Below are 23,731 nucleotides of genomic sequence, written 5' to 3'. Positions count from 1 at the left end.
GTCTGTATCAATTAATTGCACCTGAAATATTTTAGGGTCCTGTTTTTACTACACAGTCTTGCCAGAACTGATAATTAAAATGTCTAATATTAATGTAATTGGAAAAGGAGAAACATTTAGCACAGTGACTGGCACATAAGTGCTCAAGTACATGTTAGTGATTGTTAGCATTTTCATTATTATCATTTACTACACCTAGTTTTTCTCCTAATTCTTTTAAGATACCATTTTTAACATTTACCTCTTTAATCTATCTGGAATGTATTTATGTTCATCCATCTTAAATTTGTTTTAATGTGCTGTATGAGATACAGATCTCATTTTATTTTTCCAAAAAGTCATTACTTAATGCCACTGATTACAGGACAAACTTAGTTGTTTAAAGCATTAACTCTGAGAGAGACTGTTTGGATTTGAATCCTGCCTCTACTACTACTCAACTGTGATTTGGGAAAAGCTAGTCAAGGAGAAAATAATCATAATACCTACCTTACAGGGTTGTACAGATTGAAACAATTTACACATACAAAGCCTTTCAACTAGTACTGTACTGGCATATAAGGAATGCTTCATAAGAATTGTTTATTGTTATTTATTGGCTAGGCTATCTTTTCCACACTAATAGGAAATATCACTCTCATTGTATAATGAATCCTTGGGTTTGTCTCTAGGCTTTTTTTATTTAGTTCCCTTGGCTTCCATGGGCATCACAATGTTTTAATGATTATACCTTTATATTTTGATATCTGACACCTCCTTATTGATCTTTTAAAAGTTTTATTGACTATTCAACATTTTCATTCTGAGATAAACTTTAGAATAACTGTTCCAAAAGAAGAATGATTCTGGGATTCTGATTAGAATTACATTATAAGTTCTCCAAAGAAGATATACAGATTGCCAACAAACACATGAAAGGATGCTCAACATCACTAATCATTAAAGAAGTGCAAATCAAAACTACCATGAGGTATCACCTCAGTGAGGTATCACCTCACACGGGTCAGAATGGCCATCATCAAAAAATCTACAAACAATAAATGCTGGAGAGGATGTGGAGAAAAGGGAACCCTCTTGCACTGTTGGTGGGAATGTAAATTGATACAGCCACTATGGAGAACAGTATGGAGGTTCCTTAAAAAACTAAAAAAAAGAACTACCATATGACCCAGCAATCCCATTACTGGGCATATACTCTGAGAAAACCATAATTCAAAAAGAGACATGTACCACAATGTTCATTGCAGCACTATTTACAATAGCCAGGAAATGGAAGCAACCTAAGTGTCCATCATCGGATGAATGGATAAAGAAGACATGGCACATATACACAATGGAATATCACTCAGCCATAAAAAGAAACGAAATTGAGTTATTTGTAGTGAGGTGGATGGACCTAGAGACTGTCATACAGAGAAGTAAGTCAGAAAGAGAAAAACAAATACCATATGCTAACACATATATATGGAATCTAAAAAAAAAAAGGGTTCTGAAGAACCTAGGGGCAGGAAGGTATAAAGATGCAGACGTAGCGAATGGACTTGAGGACGCGGGGAGGGGGAAGGGTAAGCTGAGACGAAGTGAGAGAGTGGCACTGATATATATATACACTACCAAACGTAAAACATATAGCTAGTGGGAAGCAGCCACATAGCACAGGGAGATCAGCTCAGTGCACTGTGACCACCTGGAGGGGTGGGATAGGGAGGTTGGGAGGGAGATGCAAGAGGGAGGAGATATGGGGATATATGTATACGTATAGCTGATTCACTTTGTTAAACAGCAGCAACTAATACAATAATGTAAAGCAATAATACTCCAATAAAGATGTTAAAAGAAATTACATTTTAAGTACTAGGCATACACCCTGAGAAAACCATAATTCAAAAAGACACAGGCACCCCAATGTTCATTGCAGCACTATTTACAATAGCCAGGTCATGGAAGCAACCTAAATGCCCATTGACAGATGAATGGATAAAGAAGACGTGGTACATATATACAATGGAATATCACTCAGCCATAAAAAGGAACGAAATTGGGTCATTTGTAGAGACGTGGATGGACCTAGAGACTGTCATACAGAGTGAAGTAAGTCAGAAAGAGAAAAACAAATATTGTATATTAACGCATATATGTGGAATCTAGAAAAATGGTACAGATGAACCAGGTTGCAAGGCAGAAATAGAGACACAGATGTAGAGAACAAACGTATGGACACCAAGGGGGGAAAGTTGGGGGGTGGTGTGGTGTGATGATTGGGAGATTGGAATTGACATTTATACACTAATATGTATAAAATAGATAACTAATAAGAACCTGCCATATAAAAATAAAATTTAGAAAAAAGAATTACATTATAAGTTAATTTGCAAAAAATGACATCTTAAGCTACCACATTCTGACAGGAACAGGGTATTTCTCTCCATATAAGCATATACTCATGTTCCTCTGTAAACTTCTGAAGTTTTCTTCATGTAATTCCTTGTTAGGTTTAATCCTAGATATTTTATATTTTCATTGTCAATATGTCTAGGATAATTTATTCTTTTACAAATTCTAATAGGTTGTTACTGGCATTTGTAAAGGCTACTTAATTTTATAAGTTTATTTAAAAATCTGCTACCTTTCAGAACTCTAATTCTAACAGGCATTCAGTTGATTCTTGAGTTTTTGAGGGAGATGATGATTTCATCTGGAAATAATTTATCTTGTGTGATGTTTTGATGTTGAGATTTTAGCTTTGTAGATAGTGAAAATACACTGATGTATTTTCTTTCTTTTTATGATTTATTCCCAGCATAGACAATGTCTCCACCCTCCATTCAGAGTTTCATTATAATTTTTCAAGTTTTATTTTGTAATTTTAGTGTTTTATTTAAAATTCTTGGAACCAAGTAAAATTTATTCTGATACATGATATGAAATGAGTGTATAAACAAACTTTCCCCCCAAAAGACTAACATTACTGTTCATTCTCCACTTTCTTATTGATTTACAGTTCTTCCTTTATATAATAAAGAAGAAGCTATGTAGTCTGTTTCATGGATCTACTTTCCTAAATGTAAGCAAAATAGAATCTATGCTAATGATTATAGATTTTTGTCATGTTTCCATATGTGGTTGGGCTAGATTCAATATTTTTTCCAGCAATTCCTCTTACATTTTCCCATTAATTCTTCCCAATGGGCTTTACAACTATTTTATGTTAACCAAATTCTTTTAGAACTTCAAGTTATATTGAACGTTGCATTAAACATAAACCAAAAGTCAGAACTGATATCCTAATTATTCTTACCATCCAGCAGTGCTGTATCCCCATGTTTATTTAAATTTCCTTTTATATTTATCAATAATATTTCATAATTCTCATTCAATAAGTATCCTGTTAGGATTACTCCTGTGTATTTTCTATTTGTGTGTGTGTGATTTGTGAAAAGTGAATATTAAAAATTAAGGATTTACATTCATTCCTTTGTTAAATTTTACTTCCTTAGCAAAAGTAATAAGTATATGAAAGATGTAAAAGGTATATAAAGTACCAAGATTTGTAAATGACATACCAGGTGATGGAGATATGATACAGTCTCCTACAAATTTATTTTCAGAAAGATCTCCTTTTATTTCAGTCTTTTTTAACAATGTTTCAAAGTGAAAATGAAGAGGCACATCTAGAAAAATAAAGCAAAAAAAGTGTTTTCAGTGAAATCACTCTTTACAGACTCCAATATTAAGACTTAGAAAAATAAGCCAAAGCTTGAAAAGTCATAACTATTAGAAGTGGCAAACTATTCTTTCCAAGCGTGTTGTTAGCAGTATTTTGGAAATTACTGATTATATGTAAAATAAACAACACTAACAATGAACAATTTCATAAACTAAGATGAACAAATATAAATATTAAATACTATTTGCAGATGAAACAAATGCTCCCCAAAGGTCTTTAATAAAATATAGAGCCAAACCTGCCTGACTCTAAATCCATTCCACCCCACCCCTACAAACTCTGCATTTGAAATAAAGTTTCCAAAAGACATAATTACACGATTTTAATTACTTGAGGGAAAACCACTATAATTCAGATGCAACCTTTTATGAAAATGCTGTTTCACATTCCCTTAGTTTACTAGTATTATGAATCACAAAATGAAATCTACTCTTACAAAGATCAAAACATATTGACAAACTAGTTCTTTTAAACAGAGACTTAGGAGAGTCGTTCAATTCACTATGTTTATATTCCATATTCACAACCAAAAGAGGAGCTAAATAAATAAAATAGATGTGCTTCACATTTATTAACTAAAGGGTATTTTCTTCAGTCAAGAATGCAAAAACAATCATTTTAAAAAGCATTCAACAGACACCTAAACTTTTTCGTAAGAAACATAAAGAAATATTTTATAAAGCAGCTGATTTATTCAAAGTTTTGCTACAGAAAGAAGGTATTCATTTTTAAGAAAACTAATTATGAATGCATAAATCAGGATAGACCCAGGAAGGGTCTCAATTTTAAACAAGTATCTCTCCATCAAAAGGTGTATTTTAATGGCAGATCCATACTCAAGTGTGGAAAAATTTTTCTACACAAAAAAATGGGTTCATAAATATCACTTGGAGACTCTCCCAAGGGTCAGATGTAAGATGGATTTCAATGCTATCACTATACTATGACCATAAGAAAACTATATGATAAAATGAAAATAAGAATACAAATTAAATATGCTACTTAAACATTTCAGGATTCTGATATTTCCAATTATCAAAACATAAGTTTTTCCAAAGAAATATCACTTAACGTTTATATGGAGTATCGCCTATTCTACCACTGTTCTTGAGTTGTGGGAAAACATGACATAACTAGGGAAGGTGCTTGGTCTACCCATATACCTTCCATAGAACCCACACTGTGACCTGTGGGCTTTTTATTAAAATTTCATAACACTTTATTACACTTATTAGTTTATATTTCAGTTGTCAAACTAGAATGCAAGTACCTTGAGGGATTTATTTGTATTTATACTCCTACCACCTACTTAGTACCTAGTATACAGCAGGTATTCAGATTTTTATTAAATGAACACAAGAAGAAATGGATAACCCTAAGTAGTAGGTAAGGAAGCTAATCTTAACTTATTAGATGTGACATAGTAGGATGAAAGATTATTTATGCCAGCTCTTAGATTTTTGTTATCAGAGAAACAAATTTACTAATAAGAAAACAGAAAGGCAGTAAAGAATATGGTTAGGAGTGTGGCTCTGGAGAATGACCACCTCAGATCAAATCCTGTCTCCATCATTTACTAGCTGTGTACTATGAATGAGTAATTTAACATCTCTAAGCCTCAATGTTCTTATATGTAAGATAAAGAGGACAATAATATCTATCCTCATGGGGTTGCTGCAAGCATCAAACAAGAAAATGTAATGTGCATATAGGACCCAGTGTATGCTAAGACCAAATGTTAGCTGTGTTATTTTTATATATATTATTTTTTCTTTCTATTATTAAGGTTTCCTCAAGGATGGAGTAAAATAGTTCCTACCAGGAACTTACTTCAAAGTATGGTGTGTAGCTAAGAAACCACTGTAATACTGGTAAAAACCAAACTAAGATTCAGGGCAGGAATAGGTACAAGAAATAGTGCTTTACAAAGAGGAGCAGTCCCGGGATGATTAGAACCAAAAGCTGAAAAGGAAACAAAAGCTCATTTGAGATATCTTCCCATAAAGAGAGGAACCTGAGATAACGAGTGTGAAGAATGTTTGCTTTTTTACCCTAAATATTTACTTCAGTTCCAATGTAGGTAAGATTGGAAATATTCGAACAGAAGACAGAACTGGAAAGAAACTTAAAGCCATCTTAGGGATATAGGGATGCAATGCCTCATCTGCTCGGTTGCATATTACAGGTATTTTTGAGGTTCAGAAGTTGACTATGTCTAAAGATGGACAATTTTCTTCTCTCAGAGAAACTCAATGCTGATTACAGATGGAGGAATACTACATGGCAGGGAAAACTCCATGCAAAACAACACATTAGAAAAAGAACTCTGACTTACTGAGAAACATTTCAACAGCACAGCCATGTTATCAATAAAATGCTAAAAATTTAACATCAAAAGGAGATCAAAAGCTAAGAATTTCCCAAAGTAAGTCAAAATGGTTTCCAATAAATTAATAAATCAACCTAGGGCTTCCCTGGTGGTGCAGTGGTTGAGAGTCCGCCTGCCGATGCAGGGGACACGGGTTCGTGCCCCGGTCCGGGAAGATCCCACATGCCGCGGAGCAGCTAGGCCCGTGAGCCATGGCCGCTGAGCCTGCGCGTCCAGAGCCTGTGCTCCGCGACGGGAGAGACCACAACAGTGAGAGGCTCACGTACCGCAAAAAAAAAAAAAAAAATCAACCTAAAGATAGAACATTAATTCAGTATGTGACTAGATTAATTTCTCTATGAAAACTGTTTAGCTCTAATACCCAGTGACAACTGATAAAAGTTTATCAGATTCCTTGTATTTACAGGATTAGATTTCACCATAAAAAAGTCAGTTACTTAGAAATTTTTTAAAAGGAATCTTACCTGATGGCAATGATAGAACGGAATGGAAAGAAGAATCTATCTCTGATACATGTTCTGTTAATATTTGAGACTTTGAATTGTGTTCACAGCTGCTCCAAATTGAAGATGATTGCAGGCAAGGCATTTGTGTAGTATTTAAAAACCTTGTTTCTTTTGAAGGCAAAGTCTGCAAGGAAAAAAAAATAAAGACTTCATTTTTGTTGAAAAGCGAATCAGAGAGAATAATAACAGTTATAGTACAATATCTGAATGACACCAGCAATAAGTCCTGGATTACTAAATCACCTTGGGGAGAGTGCTTTACAATGACCTAGACTAAGTGATAGAAGCAAAGATATAGAAGGCCATGAGTGTGATGAGATTTGACTAGTCCCTTTTCAGTTCTTCAAAATGAAGAGTACAGTCTGTGAAAATGGGTCTTTCTCCCATCTTAAGAAATCATAAAAAAGAGAAATGAGTTTGAACAACTTTAGGTCACAAGAAAATGGTTACACTCCAGATTAGTGAAAAATATGACAGTGAGCAGGTACTATGTTATGATTAAGAACTGTGCATACAGTTGACCCTTAAACAGAGGTTTGAACTGTGCAGGTCCACTTATAAGCGGGTTTCTTTCACTAAATAGGTACCCAGATCATAGTATTACATGATCTGTGGTTGGCCGAATCCTCAGATGCTGAACCACAGATAGGGAGGAAGGCCAACTGACTGTAAAGTTATACATAGATTTTTTACTGAGTAGGGGTTGACGCCCCTAACCCTCACCTTGTTCCAGGGTCAACTGTACTGTTTTCCTCCTTCTAATCTGTTATAACCAATGAGTGAAACTAGAGTCTGCCTTAAATTATAATGTGAGACAATATCTACACTGCAATAACAGTGAAGTACTATGAAGACATATGTATTACATATTTACATTAAGTAAAATTGAATTGAAAATATTAAAAAAGATATGTATAAAATATGCAATATGGGGCTTCCCTGGTGGCGCAGTGGTTGAGAGTCCGCCTGCCGATGCAGGGGACACGGGTTTGTGCCCCTGTCCGGGAAGATCCCACATGCCGCGGAGCGGCTAGGCCCGTGAGCCATGGCCGCTAAGCCTGCGCATCCGGAGCCTGTGCTCTGCAACAGGAGAGGCCACAACAGTGAGAGGCCCGCGTACCGCAAAAAAAAATAATAATAATAAGATAAAATATGCAATATGTTACATGAGTTTGAGTTTAAGATAAAGATTTCAATCCAGAAATCTCATGAAAACCATATTGCTAAATCAAAAAATTATGTTGCTACATCTAAAAAATACATATTCTGTTTGTTGGATTTTAAAATTATTTTTTTCTGGCTATAAGATTAGTATACAACCAATGTAAAAAATCTATAAAATAGAGAAAATGTTTTAAAAGTTAATGGAGTTCACCTGTGTTCCTTTTGTCATTCTTACCTCCACCTACTACAATAACATTAGGACTCATTTTTATAATGGAAATTATATTTAAAATACTTACAATAACTGAGAATTTTGGATGCTATTTTTTTAAAAATTATTTTATAAACTTACATTAAGTTTATCACTTTCTTGAGTTTGAGTTTCCTGGCTAACTGGCATTTTCTGTGTTTCCACAGCACCTTGGGCATGGCCACATCTGCCATAGCATGTAACTAGATTTCCTCTGGACTGTGAGCTCCTTGAAGGTTGGACTATAATTTGTTCAATCCTGTATTCCCAGAACCTGACACAGTCCTTAACATATGGTTGAAACTTGAATGCTGACCAAATGAATTTTATCTCATTTGCTTTTAACAAATTTAGGTGAATAGAACTTTTCAAATACATGTGTGCCTGAGACTATTTCATTGGGGAAAAAATAGTCCCTGTTAATATATGCTAAAATTTATCATGTAATGACTTCTTTTTATATTCCACTGGCCAAGACTTATGTCAGCTAGTCATACCCAGCTGCAAGGAAGGCTAGGAAATGCAGTCATTATGCCGGGTAGTCAAGTAAATTGATGATTTTTATAAGAAGATATAACATGTGGTACGTGATTATAAAGATGTGAGTTATTTCCAAGATTTATTCTAATGATGTTTATGTATATATCTATGGGAACAGTTGCTGTTTCTTACCTTTACAAGATGCACTGGTACTTTTGACTCACTCTAGAATTATTTGTTCTTTTGTGATGTAGTTCAAAAAGATATAAGGAACAATTATATAAAATTACAAAGAAAATGTGCTAACCTCTCTTTTTTCATGTATGGCTAGAACATTATGAATAAAAGTTGATAAAATCTGAATATTTACCATATAATTAGTTTTCTCTTGCAATTTTTCCAAATCCAGGAAACCCATTAGCCAATTTGAAACTATCCTAAATAAATATGGAGACAAGTGAGGGGCATCTAGGAAAAGGCCTTTTTTCCCCTTCAGAGAAAGTGAAGCCCAGGAGGCTGAAAAGGAATGGATGGAGAAATAAGAGAAAAATCTGGAGATTCTTGCCAATAAAAATTCAAATGTCTAGAGGGTGTGATCAACAATACCATATGCTGCATAAGATTCAAGCAAAGTAAAGCCTGAAAAGTATCCATTACATGTAACTTTAATAATGAAACATTTCATATATACAAAAGAGTATATAATTTATAAGGAAGGTATAAAATAATGTTTAAAAAGCACCTATACTCACCATCCTACTTTAAGAAACAGAACAATACCAATACTTTGATGACTTCTCTTGCTATCCCGGCCCCATGAGCCTGTGGCAGAGATTGCTACTTTCCTCCCAATATCTGTGTTCTCCTCCCTCTAAAACTCCTGATTTTCAGCTGGGCACATTTCTCAAGCTTCCTTGCATCTAAAAATTACTAAATTCTAGCCAGAACACCATGAGAAGTCATGTGTGCAACATTTAGAAACTGACCTTAAGAAGGTCACTTAGCCCTCCATACTTCCACCTGTGATGGTGAGCCACCATAATCTTGTGAGTGAGGGTAATGCTCAAAAGATTAAACAAAAAGGCGGCAGGAGCCTGGTTCCTAGATAACCATGTAGAGCATGGTTGTTATGCCTAGAATATTTTCAATCTGTTTCAAAACAAAGAAATAAACTTACATCTTGCTTACATCACTATTTGGGATTTCTCTCAAATGCAGCTAAACCTATACCTTAACTAATACAATGTGCCTCCTCAGTCATATTTTTCTCTCACATTTCCAGGAGTAACTGCTATCCTGAATTTTAATTTTATCATTTCCTTGTTTTCTATTTATAGTTTTTCTACAAAAGTATATGTAATCCTATATAATTTACTATTTAAATTCCTATGCTCTAAAAATGTAAATACACAGAATAATGCTAGATGTATTTTCCTGCTTTATTACTCAACATTATGTGCATGCAATTAATCATTCTACTGTATATAAATATCTAGATTGTTTCTAGTGTTTTACCATTATGAACAATGATAGTATGAATATTATTATATTTGTCTCCTGGCACATGGGTGTAAGATTCTCTAGAGTACACTGCTAGAAATGGAATTGCTGGGGTTATACAAACGCATGAACACACATACTCAACTTCACTAGATAATATATTGTATTGCCAAGTAGTTACAACTAATTTACACTCCAACAGAGCAGATTTTAATTCTCACTGCTTCAGATTCATACCAACAAGGGTACTGTCGGAATTCTTATTTTTGCCAATTTGAGACCATACAAATATCTCATGGTTGAAATTTGTATTGCTCTGTTTACTGTTTAAGTTGACCTCATTTTCATACCTATAATTGGCCAATTTTCCTTCTTTTGGGGAATACATGTTTTGATGATTTTTCTATTGAGATGTCTTTTTCTTATTGATATTTTAATTTCTCTTTATACACTCTTGAAAGTTACAAATCCTTTGTAGGTTCTATGTATTGCTCCCTGTCTGAGCTTCTCTTTGCACTTTTTTTGTGTCTTTTGATCAACAGACATTCTTAACTTAAATGTTTCCTTTATATATAGTTTGCACTTCTTTGTATCTTGATGAGGAAATCTTTTGAATCTTGATGAGGAAACCCTACCTTTAAGTCATAAAGATATTCTTCCACTTTTTTTTTTATAAGAATTTTATTGTTTTGCCTTTTGCAATTAGGTCTTTGTTTAAAATTGATTTCTTTGTGCAAGATGTGAGATAGGGATCCAAACTCATTTTTTTTTCCTCTAAATGGATCACCAATTGACTTAACGCCTTTTACTGAACAGTTAGTTCATCCTCTCCCAACCAATCTACAATGCTGCCTGTTATATACCACATTCCATACATGTCTGGGACTGTTTCAGGGATTTCTAACACTCTACCATTTGTGTCTGTGCTAGTAACCAATGCCTTAATTACTGCATCTTTTAAATAAATCTTGACACTTTTTTTTTTTTTGCGGTACGCGGGCCTCTCACTGTTGCGGCCTCTCCCGCTGCGGAGCACAGGCTCCGGACGCGCAGGCCCAGCGGCCATGGCTCACGGGCCTAGCAGCTCCGCAGCATGTGCGATCTTCCCGGACCGGGGCACAAGCCCGTGTCCCCTGCATCGGCAGGCGGACTCACAACCACTGCGCCACCAGGGAAGCCCAAATCTTGACATTTGATAGTGTAAGTTTCTCCACCTTGTTCCTCAGGGGTGTCTTGGCTGTTATTCTTGCTTTTCACTCCTCTGTATATTTTTTTTATTGAGGTATAGTTGATTTATAATATTATATAAGTTTCAGAAATACAACCTAGTGAGTCACAGTTTTTAAAGGCTGTACTCCATCTTCTGAATAATTTTTAAAAATAGCTTAATTTCCATTAAAAACCTGTAGAATTTTGTTTAAAAATACACTGAATTTATAAATCAATTGGAAGATTTTTGAGATTTTAAAAATTTTGGTATTATGATTAAAGGTCATCCATCCATGAATATGGTGTATCTCTTCATTTATTTAGGTCTTTAATTTCTTTCAATAAAACTTTGTAAATTTCTTCTCTAAAAGTCTTTACATATTTTGTTAGATGTATTCCTAGGTACCATCATATTTATTGTTTCATGTAAAAGGAATTGAAAAATACAATTGACATATACTGAACATGTCCCACAACTCTGCTAAACTTTCTTATTCAAATAATATTACATGTTTTTTCTTTTAGCTTTCTATTAACCAAACATATTATCTAAAAGTCATGACAGTTTAGTTTCTTTCATTCAGTCCTAAAACCTTTATTTATTATTATTTATAAGGTTCCAACCATGCTAGATAGGCTCACCAGTTCAATAATGAACAGAAATGACCAAAGGACATATTGTTTTGTCCCTCATTATAAAGGAAATGCTTTTAATTTTTTATAATTAAGAATAATAAGGGTTAAGAATGATTGTAGTTTTTTTGGTATATTCTTTATCAGGATGTATGCCTACTTTGCCAAAAGATTCTTTTAAGTATATTAACGTTGAACTTAATCATACACTTTTTGTGAACCTATTGAAATGATTACTTGGCTTTTCTTCTTTAATCCAATTATGTGGTTATTACATTAACAAATTTTTAAATGTCAAAGCAACCTTTGATTCTTCTTGAGGAAAATGCTAGGGGTTTATCAATTTCTTTGCAAAGAACCAGCAACTAGATTTATTTTCTATATTGTATCAATATATGGAAATTTATTGCATATGTATGTTTCTATGTTTCACTGATTCCTATTGTTTATTAGGATAGATAAAATATTTTGTCATATTTTTCCCCTCAGTTAACTTAAACTTATACATTCTTTTCTTTTCTTTTAGTTGTTTTCCTAGAGATTACAATGAATCCTTAACTTACGGCTTTTAGAGTATGAAACAAATTATTCCTTTTACCACTTCCCTGAAAACAATGGGACATTAGAAGACTAACTCCATTTACTCTCCTCTTTCTTTGTTATTGTTGTAAGGCATTTTAATTCCATATATAAAGCTCTACATTATATTACTGTTATTATTTTCATTGTCAACATTTAAATTACCCATATATTTATCTTTTCCATTGTTCTTAGCTTCTTTCTACAATTCTGTTTCCATCTGGGATCATGTTCCTTCTGCCTTTGCTATTATTATGTGTAGATTTGCTGTCAACAAATCCTTTCCATTTTTATTTATCTGAAACCTTTGTATATCATCATTTTTGAAGGGTATTTTTGTGGATATAGAATTCTAGCATTTTTTTTTTTCAGCATTTTAAGAATATTTGCATTTTTATCTGGCTTCCATTGTTTCTATTGAGTAGTTAAGTCTTATGGTTGCCCTCATTTGAAGGTAATGTGTCTTTTTTTACCCTGACTGCTTTTAATATTTTCTGTGTCTTCACTTTTTAGCACGCTTGCTATAATATGTCTTGATGTAATTTCTATGTATTTGTTATTTTTGAGGTTCACAGAATTTCTTGAATCTATGGGTTGATGTCCTGTTTTAGTTTAAGAAATACTCTCTATTATTATCTGTTCAAATGTTATTTCTGTCCTATTCTCTCTCCTTTCTTCTAGAGTCTAAAAACATATATGGCTAATTTTTTTCACTGATTTACAGTTCTCTGTTTCTGTATTTTTAAAATTCTGTTTTATCTCTGTGCTTCTATTTGAGTATTTTATATTGATACGTCTTTTAGTTCATTAGTCATATCTTATGCTCCATCTAATTTGTAGTTAAACTCATCATCTGGTGAAGTATTAATTTCACATGTTATATTTTGAGTTTGAGAATGTTCATATGACTCTATTTTTAAAAAATAGATTCCAAATATCTGGTAAAATAATCTGTCTTTTTCCACTTGTTCTCTATTTTTTCAACATATTAATCACAGCCATTTTAAAGATCTTGGCTATTAAATCCAATTATCAGAATCACTTGATGGTTTGTCACTATTGTCTGTTTTTCTCTCTTGAAGGCTGGTCATATGGTCCTGTCTTTTGGGATGGCTAGTAATTTTTGATTGAATGCCAGATCGTATTTTTTAAAAAATCATAAAGGCGCCAAATGATGTAATCTTTCTCCATAGAGGGTTCTCTTTCCCTACTGCTAAGCAGATAAACAGCAGGTTTCTCTCCTTTCATCTATTCAGGGAGTGCACTCAGTTAAGCTTGGGTTACCACCCTACTATGGTTATCTATATCTGATTTGTTCCTGGCCCTTCAAGGTTTTCAGCTAAGTGTTTGGTGTATTTTACAGAATTTCCCCTGATCATTCAGACCTTAAGAAAAAAAAATCTTAAGAGTATACTGAGGAGTGCCACACTGCTTTAAAGGGGTTTTTGTCATTGATGTTTTTTTTAAGCCTCCTGTTCTCTGCAGCCCAGGTATTTAGCAAATGTTATGAGGAAAACATTGGTCAAAAATGTTCTGAAGTGAAAAATGGCCGTGTGCTTCAGGTCTCCCAAAACACACCCAGCAGCAGCCCCCATACCTATCATCTATTAGCATCTGAACCAAATTTGAAAATTTCTGCCAAAGCTCCAGGGCAAAAGTGGTTGCAGGAGCCAGCTATCCTAGGTGTTTCCCTCTCTGAAGACATATGCTACATCTTCTCCTCTAACCTTTATATTTATTCATTTCTCTTCATATCTTACAATTCTTTTTTCTCTCTGTATTTCATTTTATATAATTTCATTCAGATCTATTTTCTAACCGCCAATTCTCTCTTTAGTTTTATCTACCTATTTCTTAATCATATTACTAATTTTCTGATTTATTTTCCTTAAACATATAAACTTACTTAATTTTGCATTCTGTATATGATAACTGCAGTAGCTGAAGTTATTTTTGTAAGGATGTGTGTGTGGGGGGGTGGGAGTTTGTTTTTGCTGACTTTCTTGATGTTGCTTTGTTGCTGTGTCTGATTTTATATTTTTTTTTAATTAGGAATTCACATTTATTGGAATTTTATTCAGGGGAATCCTGGAAAGTTTCTATTGAGAGTTCATTCCCCTAGAAAGGATATACATTTATTTCTTCCAGCCATCTGGAACACCAGCTAACCATTTTAAAATGCAATTCTTGTCTTTTTTTTAATTAATTAATTAATTTGTTTGTTTGTTTATTTCTGGCTGTGTTGGGTCTTCATTGCTGCGCATGGGCTTTCTCTAGTTGCTGCAAGCAGGGGCTACTCTTTGCTGCGGTGCATGGGCTTCTCATTGTTGTGGCTTCTCCTGTTGTGGAGCATGGGCTCCAGGAGCGTGGGCTTCAGTAGTTGTGGCACGTGGGCTCAGTAGTTGTGGCTCGCAGGCTCTAAAGGGCAGGCTCAGTAGCTGTGGCACACGGGTTCACCCACTCTGCAGCATGTGGGAATCTTCCTGGGCCAGGGCTCGAACCCGTGGCCCCCGCATTGGCAGGCAGATTCTTAACCACTGTGCCATCAGGGAAGCCCACAATTCTTGTCTTTTTAAGTAAAACTCTTAGGTAGAATGATTTCAGACTTTAAAGATGTAAAAGGCCTGACGTGTCATTACAAATTCTATGCAGAAAATCTATTTTCCATTTTTCAGCCAGAGCCCAAGGCAAAGAAAGGCAAGTTCTTTACATTGCTGTTCAGCAGGTCTGAGTTCCAGTTCATGCACTCACAAAGTGAGTAGCATTGAAGGCTCTTGGCTTTATGCAGGATCTTTTAATATATCTCCTCACATCTCCTGGATTCTAGGCTTTGCCTCCAGTCTCTATCAAGACTATTAAACAAAAATTTCTACTTGTCTTTCTCCTTTCTTTCCTTCCTTTTTAATTCTGAGGATTTCCATTTTTTGAGCCAGGTTAGACATTCACTGTAAAAAATATTCTTATGACATAATCACCTCTGCCTCCTTCACAGCCCTTAACAGAGTACCTTTACACACAGTAGACGTTCGGAAATTATTTGTTGAAAGAAGGAAGGAATAATGAGCAAACTTAATTCAAAAGACCAACTTAATTGTGAATTTAATTTCACTAAGCTTAGCAAAAAGTTTAAAGCAATTTCCTCAAATGTAATTTCTCAATGGGAAAAGATGGTTTTTAAAATAAACTTTTAGATTCTCTAAGAGCCCAGCAAAAGTGAGGTAACCCTTTTTCTATAGTTTTATAGCTGCAATGAATTTTTCCATTAAAATTGGTTAAAGGAGTAGTCATAATATACATTGTATCATTTACAACAAAGAAAATAAATTTGTGTAGCATTTTTTCAATTCATGATGTAGTCGATATCTTTCATTAAATTGTTCACTTTTTCATAAGCAATATATTTTTACTTTATATGAAAATGTCTTGCATACTTTAACAAATGATAATAAAGTTATTTAAAATTCAAAAAAATTTTGATACTTTACATTCTAATACTTTGTATCCAGAAGCTTTCCTAAGATAATTATCCCACCATATTACTGGAATCAAAAGTTCAGCATTGGATCTGGCTAAGTGACGTAATTAAAAAGTCACTTTGACCTTTAAAAAACTGTTTCAATAAAATGCTTTTGTTGGACATCATACTACAGCAGGGTGAAGAGTAAAATAACATTATGACATTGCAGTGCTTCTCAGGGAACCCAACATGTAACAGAGATAAATACAGACACTTTCAAATTTGTTGTGGAGAAGAGATTAAGCAATAGCTAAATGGGATATGTTATTAAGAAATCAGTTTTGAAAGTAGAAAAAGCAATTCCATTTCTGTCCATGAAGTAATAAACAAATGGGACCTAATTAAACTTAAAAGCTTTTGCACAGCAAAGGAAACCACTGACAAAATGAAAAGACAACCTACCAGTGAATGGGAGAAAATATTTGCAAATGATATGACTGATAAGGGGCTAATATCCAAAATTTATAAACCACTCATACAATGCAACAGCAAAAAAATAAACAACCCAATCAAAAAATGGGCAGAAGACCTAAATAGACATTTTTCCAAAGAAGACATACAGATGGCCAATAGGCACATGAAAAAATGCTCAACATCACTAATCATCAGAGAAATGCAAATCAAAACCACAATGAGATACCACTGCACACCTGTCAGAAAGGCTATTATCAAAGAGTCTACAAATAACAAATGTTGGTGAGGATGTGGAAGAAATGGAACACTTGCACACTGTTGGTGGGACTGTAAACTGGTACAGCCACTATGGAAAATGGTATGGTGTTTCTTCAAAAAACTAAAGATACAACTACCATATGATCCAGCAATTCCACTAGTGGTTACCAGTGGGGAGAGGGAAGGAAGTAGGGGTGAGATAGGGGTATGGGATTAAGAGACAAACTACTATGTATAGAATAAATAAGCAACAATGATATAATGTACAGTACAGGGAAATATAGCCATTATCTTGTAATAATTTAGAATGGAGTATAATCTATAAAAATATTGAATAACTATCTCGTACATCAGAAACTAATATAATATTGAAAATCAACTATACTTCAATTAAAAAAAAGAAGTACACCTGTGGGACTTTTATCAAACAACTGTTTTCAGAACTTGGACAACAGGTAGCATATGACTTATCCCTGAGAGAAGAAAAACAAATGAGATCCGATAAATCTACCAGCTTTTTGCACAAGGATGGGGGTCCAAGAAGAGTGTGTCAGTCTAGAAGATTTTAAGACAGAGATGTTAAACTTTGGGGAGAAAAAGATGGCTACAACTTATAGAGGAGACTGCCATAAAAAAAAGGAAGCTTTTCAGAGAAAGGGCTCCAGAAATTCCATAGGGCACATTTCATTCTTTTGTCAAATAACAATCTACACATGCACAGAATGAAACAACAAAGGCCAGTCTAAGGTAATTTAATTTCAAGGGAAAGAAAAAAGGCAGGAAAAAAAGAACAAATAATATATGAGAGAAATAAAAAAACAAATAACAAAATCAAAATGATAGATTTAAACCTAACTATAGGGGATTAGCTCAAAATGGCAGAGTAGAAGGATGTGTGTTCACCCCTTTTTACAAGAACACTGGAATCACAACTAACTGCTGAACAACCATTAAAAAAAAAACCTCTGGAACATACCAAAAAAGCTACCCTACATCCAAAGACAAAGGAGAAGCCACAAAGAGAGAGTAGGAGGGATGCAATTACAATAAAATCAAATCTCATACCCTCCAGGTGGGTGACCCACAAACTGGAAAACAATTATACCACAGAAGCTCCCCCACTGGAGTGAAAGTTCTGAACCCCACATCAGGCTTCTGAACCTGGGGGTCCAGCAATGGGACAAGGAGACCACAGAGAATCTGGCTTTGAAGGCCAGTGGAATTTGATTGCAGGACTTCCACAGGTCTGGAAGAAACAGAAACTCCACTCTTGGAGGCCACACACAAAATCTTGTGTGTACCAGGACCCAGGGGAAGAAACCAGTGACCCCATAAGAGACTGGGCCAGACCTACCTGCTAGTATGGGAGGGCCTCCTGCAGAGGTGGGGGGTGGCTGTGGCTCACTGTGGGGACAAAGACACTGGCAGCAGCAGTTCTGGGAAGTACTAATTAGTGTAAGCCCTTCCAGCGGCCACCATTAACCCCACCAAACAGCCTGTAGGTTCCAGTGCTGTAGGCTCAGGCCAAACAACCAACAGGGAGAGAACACAGCCCCATCCATCAGCAGACAAGGCAAGTGGATTAAGGTTTTACTGAGCATGGCCCTGCCCACCAGAGGGACAAGACCTAGCTCTACCTATTACCAGTCCCTCCCATCAGGAAGCTTGCACAAGCATCTTAGATAGTCTCATCCAAGAGAGGGAAGACAGCAGATGCAAGAAGAACTACAATCTTACAGCCTGCGGAATGAAAACCACTATCACAGAAAGTTAGACAAGATGAAATGGCAGAGGATTATGTCCCAGATGAAGGAGCAACATAAAACCCCAGAAAAACAACTAAGTGAAGTGGAGATAGGAAACCTTCTGGAAAAAAATTCAGAATAATGATAGTGAAGATAATCCAGGATCTCAGAAAAAGAATGGAGGCAAGAATCAAGAAGATGCAAGAAATGTTTAACAAAGACCTAGAAGAACTAAAGAACAAACAAACAGAGATGAACAATACAATAACTTACATGAAAAATACACTAGAAGGTAACAATAGCAGAGTAACTGAAGCAGAAGAATGGATAAGTGACCTGGATAACAGAGTGGTGGAAATCGCTGCTGCAGAACAGAATAAAGAAAAAAGAATGGAAATAAATGAAGACAGTCTAAGAGACCACTGGGACAACATTAAATGCACCAACATTCACATTATAGAGGCCCCAGAAGGAGAAGAGAGAGAGAAAGGACCTGAGAAAATATTTGAAGAGATAATAGCTGAAAACTTGCCTAACATGGGAAAGGAAAGAGTCACCCAAGTCCAGGAAGCACAGAGTGCCAGGTAGGTTGAGCCAAGGAGGAACATGCCATGACAGAGTAATCAAATTGACAAAAATTAAAGACAAAGAAAAAATATTAAAATATTTGCAAACAAATCAATGGACAAAGCATTAATCTCCAAAATATATAAACAGCGTATGCAGCTCAATATTAAAAAAACAAACAACCCAATCCAAAAATGGGCAGAAGACCTAAATAGGCATTTCTCCAAAGAAAACATACAGATGGACAAGAAGCACATGAAAAGCTGCTCAACATCACTAATTATTAGAGCAATGCAAATCAAAACTACAATGAGGTATCACCTCACACCCATTACAATGGGCATCATCAGAAAATCTACAAACAACAAATGCTGGAGAGGATGTGGAAAAAAGGGAACCCTCTTGCACTGTTGGTGGGAATGTAAATTGATACAGCCACTACGGAGAACAGTATGGAGGTTCCTTAAAAAACTAAAAATAGAATTACCATATGATCCAGCAATCCCACTACTGGGCATATACCCAGAGAAAACCATAATTCAAAAACACACTTGCACCCCAATGTTCACTGCAGCTCTATTTACAATAGCCAGGTCATGGAAGCAACCTAAATACCCATTGACAGACGAATGGATAAAGAAGTTGTGGTACAGGTCCTGGTGGGGGCAGGGCCTCTCATGGCAGCCTCTAGAGTCAATTATAGGAACTCTGAGTCTGATACTCCCAAATCATGATGGAATTGCAAGCATAGGTTGGCTGGTGATGCAAGAGTTCAGCAAAAGTCAACGAAAGCATTAGATATATCATGTTCTTGGGTTGGAAGAATCAACATTGTGAAAATGACTCTACTACCCAAAGCATCTACAGATTCAACGCAATTGCTATCAAACTACCACTGGCATTTTTCACAGAACTAGAACAAAAAATCTCACAATTTGTATGGAAACACAAAAGACCCCAAATAGCCAAAGCAATATTGAGAAAGAAAAATGAAGCTGGAGGAATCAGGCTCCCTGACTTCAGACTATACTACAAAGCCACAGTAATCAAGACAGTATGGTACTGGCACAAAAACAGAAATATAGATCAATGGAACAGGACAGAAAGCCCAGAGATAAACCCACACACATATGGTCACCTGATCTTTGATAAAGGAGGCAAGAATATACAGTGGAGAAAAGACAGCCTCTTCAATAAGTGGTGCTGGGAAAACTGGACAGCTACATGTAAAAGAATGAAATTAGAACACTCCCTAACACCATACACAAAAATAAACTCAAAATGTATTAAAGACCTAAATGTGAGACCAGACACTATGAAACTCTTAGAGGAAATATAGGCAGAACACTCCATGACATAAATCACAGAAAGATCCTTTTTGACCCACCTCCTAGAGTAATGGAAATAAAAACAAAAATAAACAAATGCAACCTAACTAAACTCAAAAGCTGTTGGGCTTCCCTGGTGGTGCAGTGGTTGAGAGTCTGCCTGCCGATGCAGGGGACACGGGTTCGTGCTCCGGTCCGGAAAGATCCCACATGCCGCGGAGCCGCTAGGCCCGTGAGCCATGGCCGCTGAGCCTGCACATCTGGAGCCTGTGCTCTGCAACAGGAGAGGCCACAACAGTGAGAGGCCTGCGTATCACAAAAAAAAAAAAAAAAAGCTGTTGCACAGCAAAGGAAACCATAAACAAAATGAAAAGACAACCCACAGATTGGGAGAAAATATTTGCAAATGATGTGATCGACAAGGGATTAATCTCCAAAATTTACAAACAGCTCATACAGCTTAATATCATCAAAACAAACAATCCAATCAAAAAATGGGCAGAAGACCTAAATATACATTTCTCCAAAGAAGACATACAAATGGCCAAGAGGCCCATGAAAAGATGTTCAACATTGTTAATTATTAGATAAATGCAAATCAAAACTGTAATGAAATATCATCTCACACCAGTCAAAATGGCTATTATCAAAAAAATCCAGAAAATAAATGCTGGAGAGGGTGTGGAGAGAAGGAAACCCTCCTATGCTGTTGGTGGGAACGTAAATTGGTACAGCCACTATGGAGAACATAGGGAGATTTCTTAAAAAACTAAAAACAGAGCTACCATATGATCCTGCAATCCCACTCCTGAGCATATATCTGGAGAAAAACATGGTCTGAAAGGATACATGCACCCCAATGTTCATTGCAGCACTATTTACAATAGCCAAGACACAGAAGCAATGTCAATGTGCATCAACAGAGGAATGGATAAAGAAGATGTAGTACATATATACAATGGAATATTACTCAGCCATTAAAAAGAATGAAATAACACCATTTGCAGCAACATGGATGGACCTAGAGATTGTCATACTGAGTGAAGTCAGACAGAGAAAGAGAAATATCGTATGATATCGCTTACATGCAGAATCTAAAAAGAAATGATACAAATGAACTTAGTTACAAAACAGAAACAGACTCACAGACTTAGAGAACGAACTTATGGTTACGGGGGGGGAGGATGGGGGGAAGGGATAGTTAGGGAGTTTGGGATTGACATGTACACACTGCTATATTTAAAATGGATAACCAACAAAGACCTACTGTATAGCACAGGGAACTCTACTCAATATTATGTAACAACCTAAATGGGAAAAGAATTTGAAAAAGAATAGATACATGTATATGTATAACTGAATCACTTTACTGTACACCTGAAGTATCACCTAAACACTGTTAATCAACTATACCATAATATAAAATAAAAAGTTTAAAAAAACAGAAAATAACAAGTGTTGGAGAGGATAAGGAGAAATTAGAACCATTGTACATTACTGGTAGGAATGTAAAATGGTGCAGCCACTGTATAAAACAGTATGATGGTTCCTCAAAAAATTAAACATAGAATTACTATGTGATCCAGCAATTTATGCCCCCAAAGAACTGAGAACAGAGACAAAAACAGATATTCATATACTAAATAAGCACACAATAGCCAAAATGTAAAAAAACCCCAAGTCCATCAACAATGGAATAAATAAACTGTGACATATAAAAACAATGTATTATTATTCAGCATTAAAAAGGAATGAAATTCTGATACATGCTACAAGACTATGAACCTTGAAGACATTATGGTAAGTGAAATAAACTAGAGAAAAAGTGGAAAAAAATCCCTAATTATATCATAATTACATTAAATATAAATGGTCTAAATACTCCAATTAAAAATCAGAAATTTTCAGACTGAATAAAAAAGTAAGACCTAAATATATAATGTCTACAAGTAAACCACTAAATATAAAATCATAGATAAGATACAAATAAAAGTATGAAAGCAGATATACCACCTAAGCACTAATCACTAAATTGCTGGAGTAGATATATTAGTATCAGTGAAAGTAGATTTCAGGGATAGGAACCAACATATTATAATGATAAAAGGGTCAAGTCATAAAGATATAAAAAGAAAACTAAACATCTATGCAGGTACTAACCAAACTTCAAAATACATGAAGCAAATACTGAAATACATATAAAGAGAAATGGAAAAATCCACACCTACGGAGATTTTAACACAAGTAGGATGGAAATCAATAAGGATATAAAAGACTTGATCAGTATTATCAACCAAATGAAACTAAAAAACACTTATGGAAAACCCCATCAAAAAAATAGGAAAATATACACTCTTTTCAAGTATGCATCTAGACAGACTATATGATGGGCCATAAAACAAATCTCAATAAATTAAAAGGACTAAAATCATACAAAGTATGTTTAATAATCACAATGGAATTAAATTAGAAATTAGAGTGATATTTGGAATATCCCCATATATTTGGAAATTAAACATAATTCTAAATCACCCAGGGTCAAAGAAGAAATTATATGACAAATCAGAAAATATTCTGAACTGAAAACACAATATGTTAAAATTTGTGGGATGTTAAACAGTGCTCAAAAGGAAAATTATAGCTTCCATGGTTATATTAGAAGAGTGAAAATTGATTTTTTAAATTTCTACCTTAAGAAGATAAAAAAAGAGAGGGAGGCAAATTAAATCCAAAGTAGGCATCATTTACTTAGGATACCACCACACACTCAGTGGAATAGCTAAAATTAAAAGGACTGATAATATTGTTATAGCAAGAATGGGGAACAACTGGAATTCTCATACATTGTTGGTAGTAATGTAAAATGACACTATCCAAAAACAATGACACGAAAGTTGTGTGTTTATAGCAGCTTTATTAATAGTAGCCAAAACCAGAAATAGCCCAAGTGTCTAAGAGCTGATGAATGGATAAAAAATTGTGATACAGACACACAAGGAAATACTATTATGTTTTATATTCCCTTTTAATACTCATTCCCCACTGTTATTTCCTCTCATCTCCATTCTAATGTATTTGATCTGGATCTTTCTTTTTTTGTATGCATTACTATAGAACACATTGTAATTTTAATATTTAAGTGTACATAAATAGTATTGTGCTAGAGATCTTACTCTGGATCCATCTGTCTATACTTATGCCAGCTCATATACTGTATTAATGTAAATCAGTATCTAGTAGTCCTACCACCTCTCCACCCCCACCCCCCTTTTTTTGAAGTATACTTAGCTATTTATGGATATACATTTTTGAAAAAGTTATTACCTTTCAAAAATGCAGCTAAAATTGATTGCAATCACCTTTAATTCAAGAAACTTGAAAGTCTTTACTAAGATATTTTATATCCTGTAATAAGAGCTTTAAACATGTTGTTACAGCATTTTTGTCATATTCTGTGTTAATTCT

General features: G+C 34.9%; 1 protein-coding gene across 6 annotated transcripts in view; it reads right to left on the bottom strand.

Moving 5' to 3' along the window:
• Positions 1–23,731, bottom strand: part of KANSL1L (KAT8 regulatory NSL complex subunit 1 like) — a 155,580-nt gene that overhangs the window by 18,438 nt on the left and 113,411 nt on the right. For all 6 annotated transcript variants that reach the window (XM_089916426.1, XM_022567577.3, XM_022567571.3 and 3 more), the window contains 2 exons: positions 6,581–6,746; positions 3,564–3,671 (listed from right to left, as the gene is read on the bottom strand). In XM_089916426.1, the coding sequence (XP_089772552.1) occupies positions 3,564–3,671; positions 6,581–6,746 (274 nt within the window). The remainder of the gene's footprint in view (positions 1–3,563; positions 3,672–6,580; positions 6,747–23,731) is intronic.

Source organism: Delphinapterus leucas, chromosome 8 (assembly GCF_059928025.1).
Source record: "Delphinapterus leucas isolate spDelLeu-1000000601 "Yukka" chromosome 8, BTC_Dleu_Yukka2, whole genome shotgun sequence".
Lineage (NCBI taxonomy): Eukaryota > Metazoa > Chordata > Mammalia > Artiodactyla > Monodontidae > Delphinapterus > Delphinapterus leucas.
Note: the sequence above shows the minus strand (reverse complement) of the source record. Positions and strands in the feature narration are given on the sequence as shown.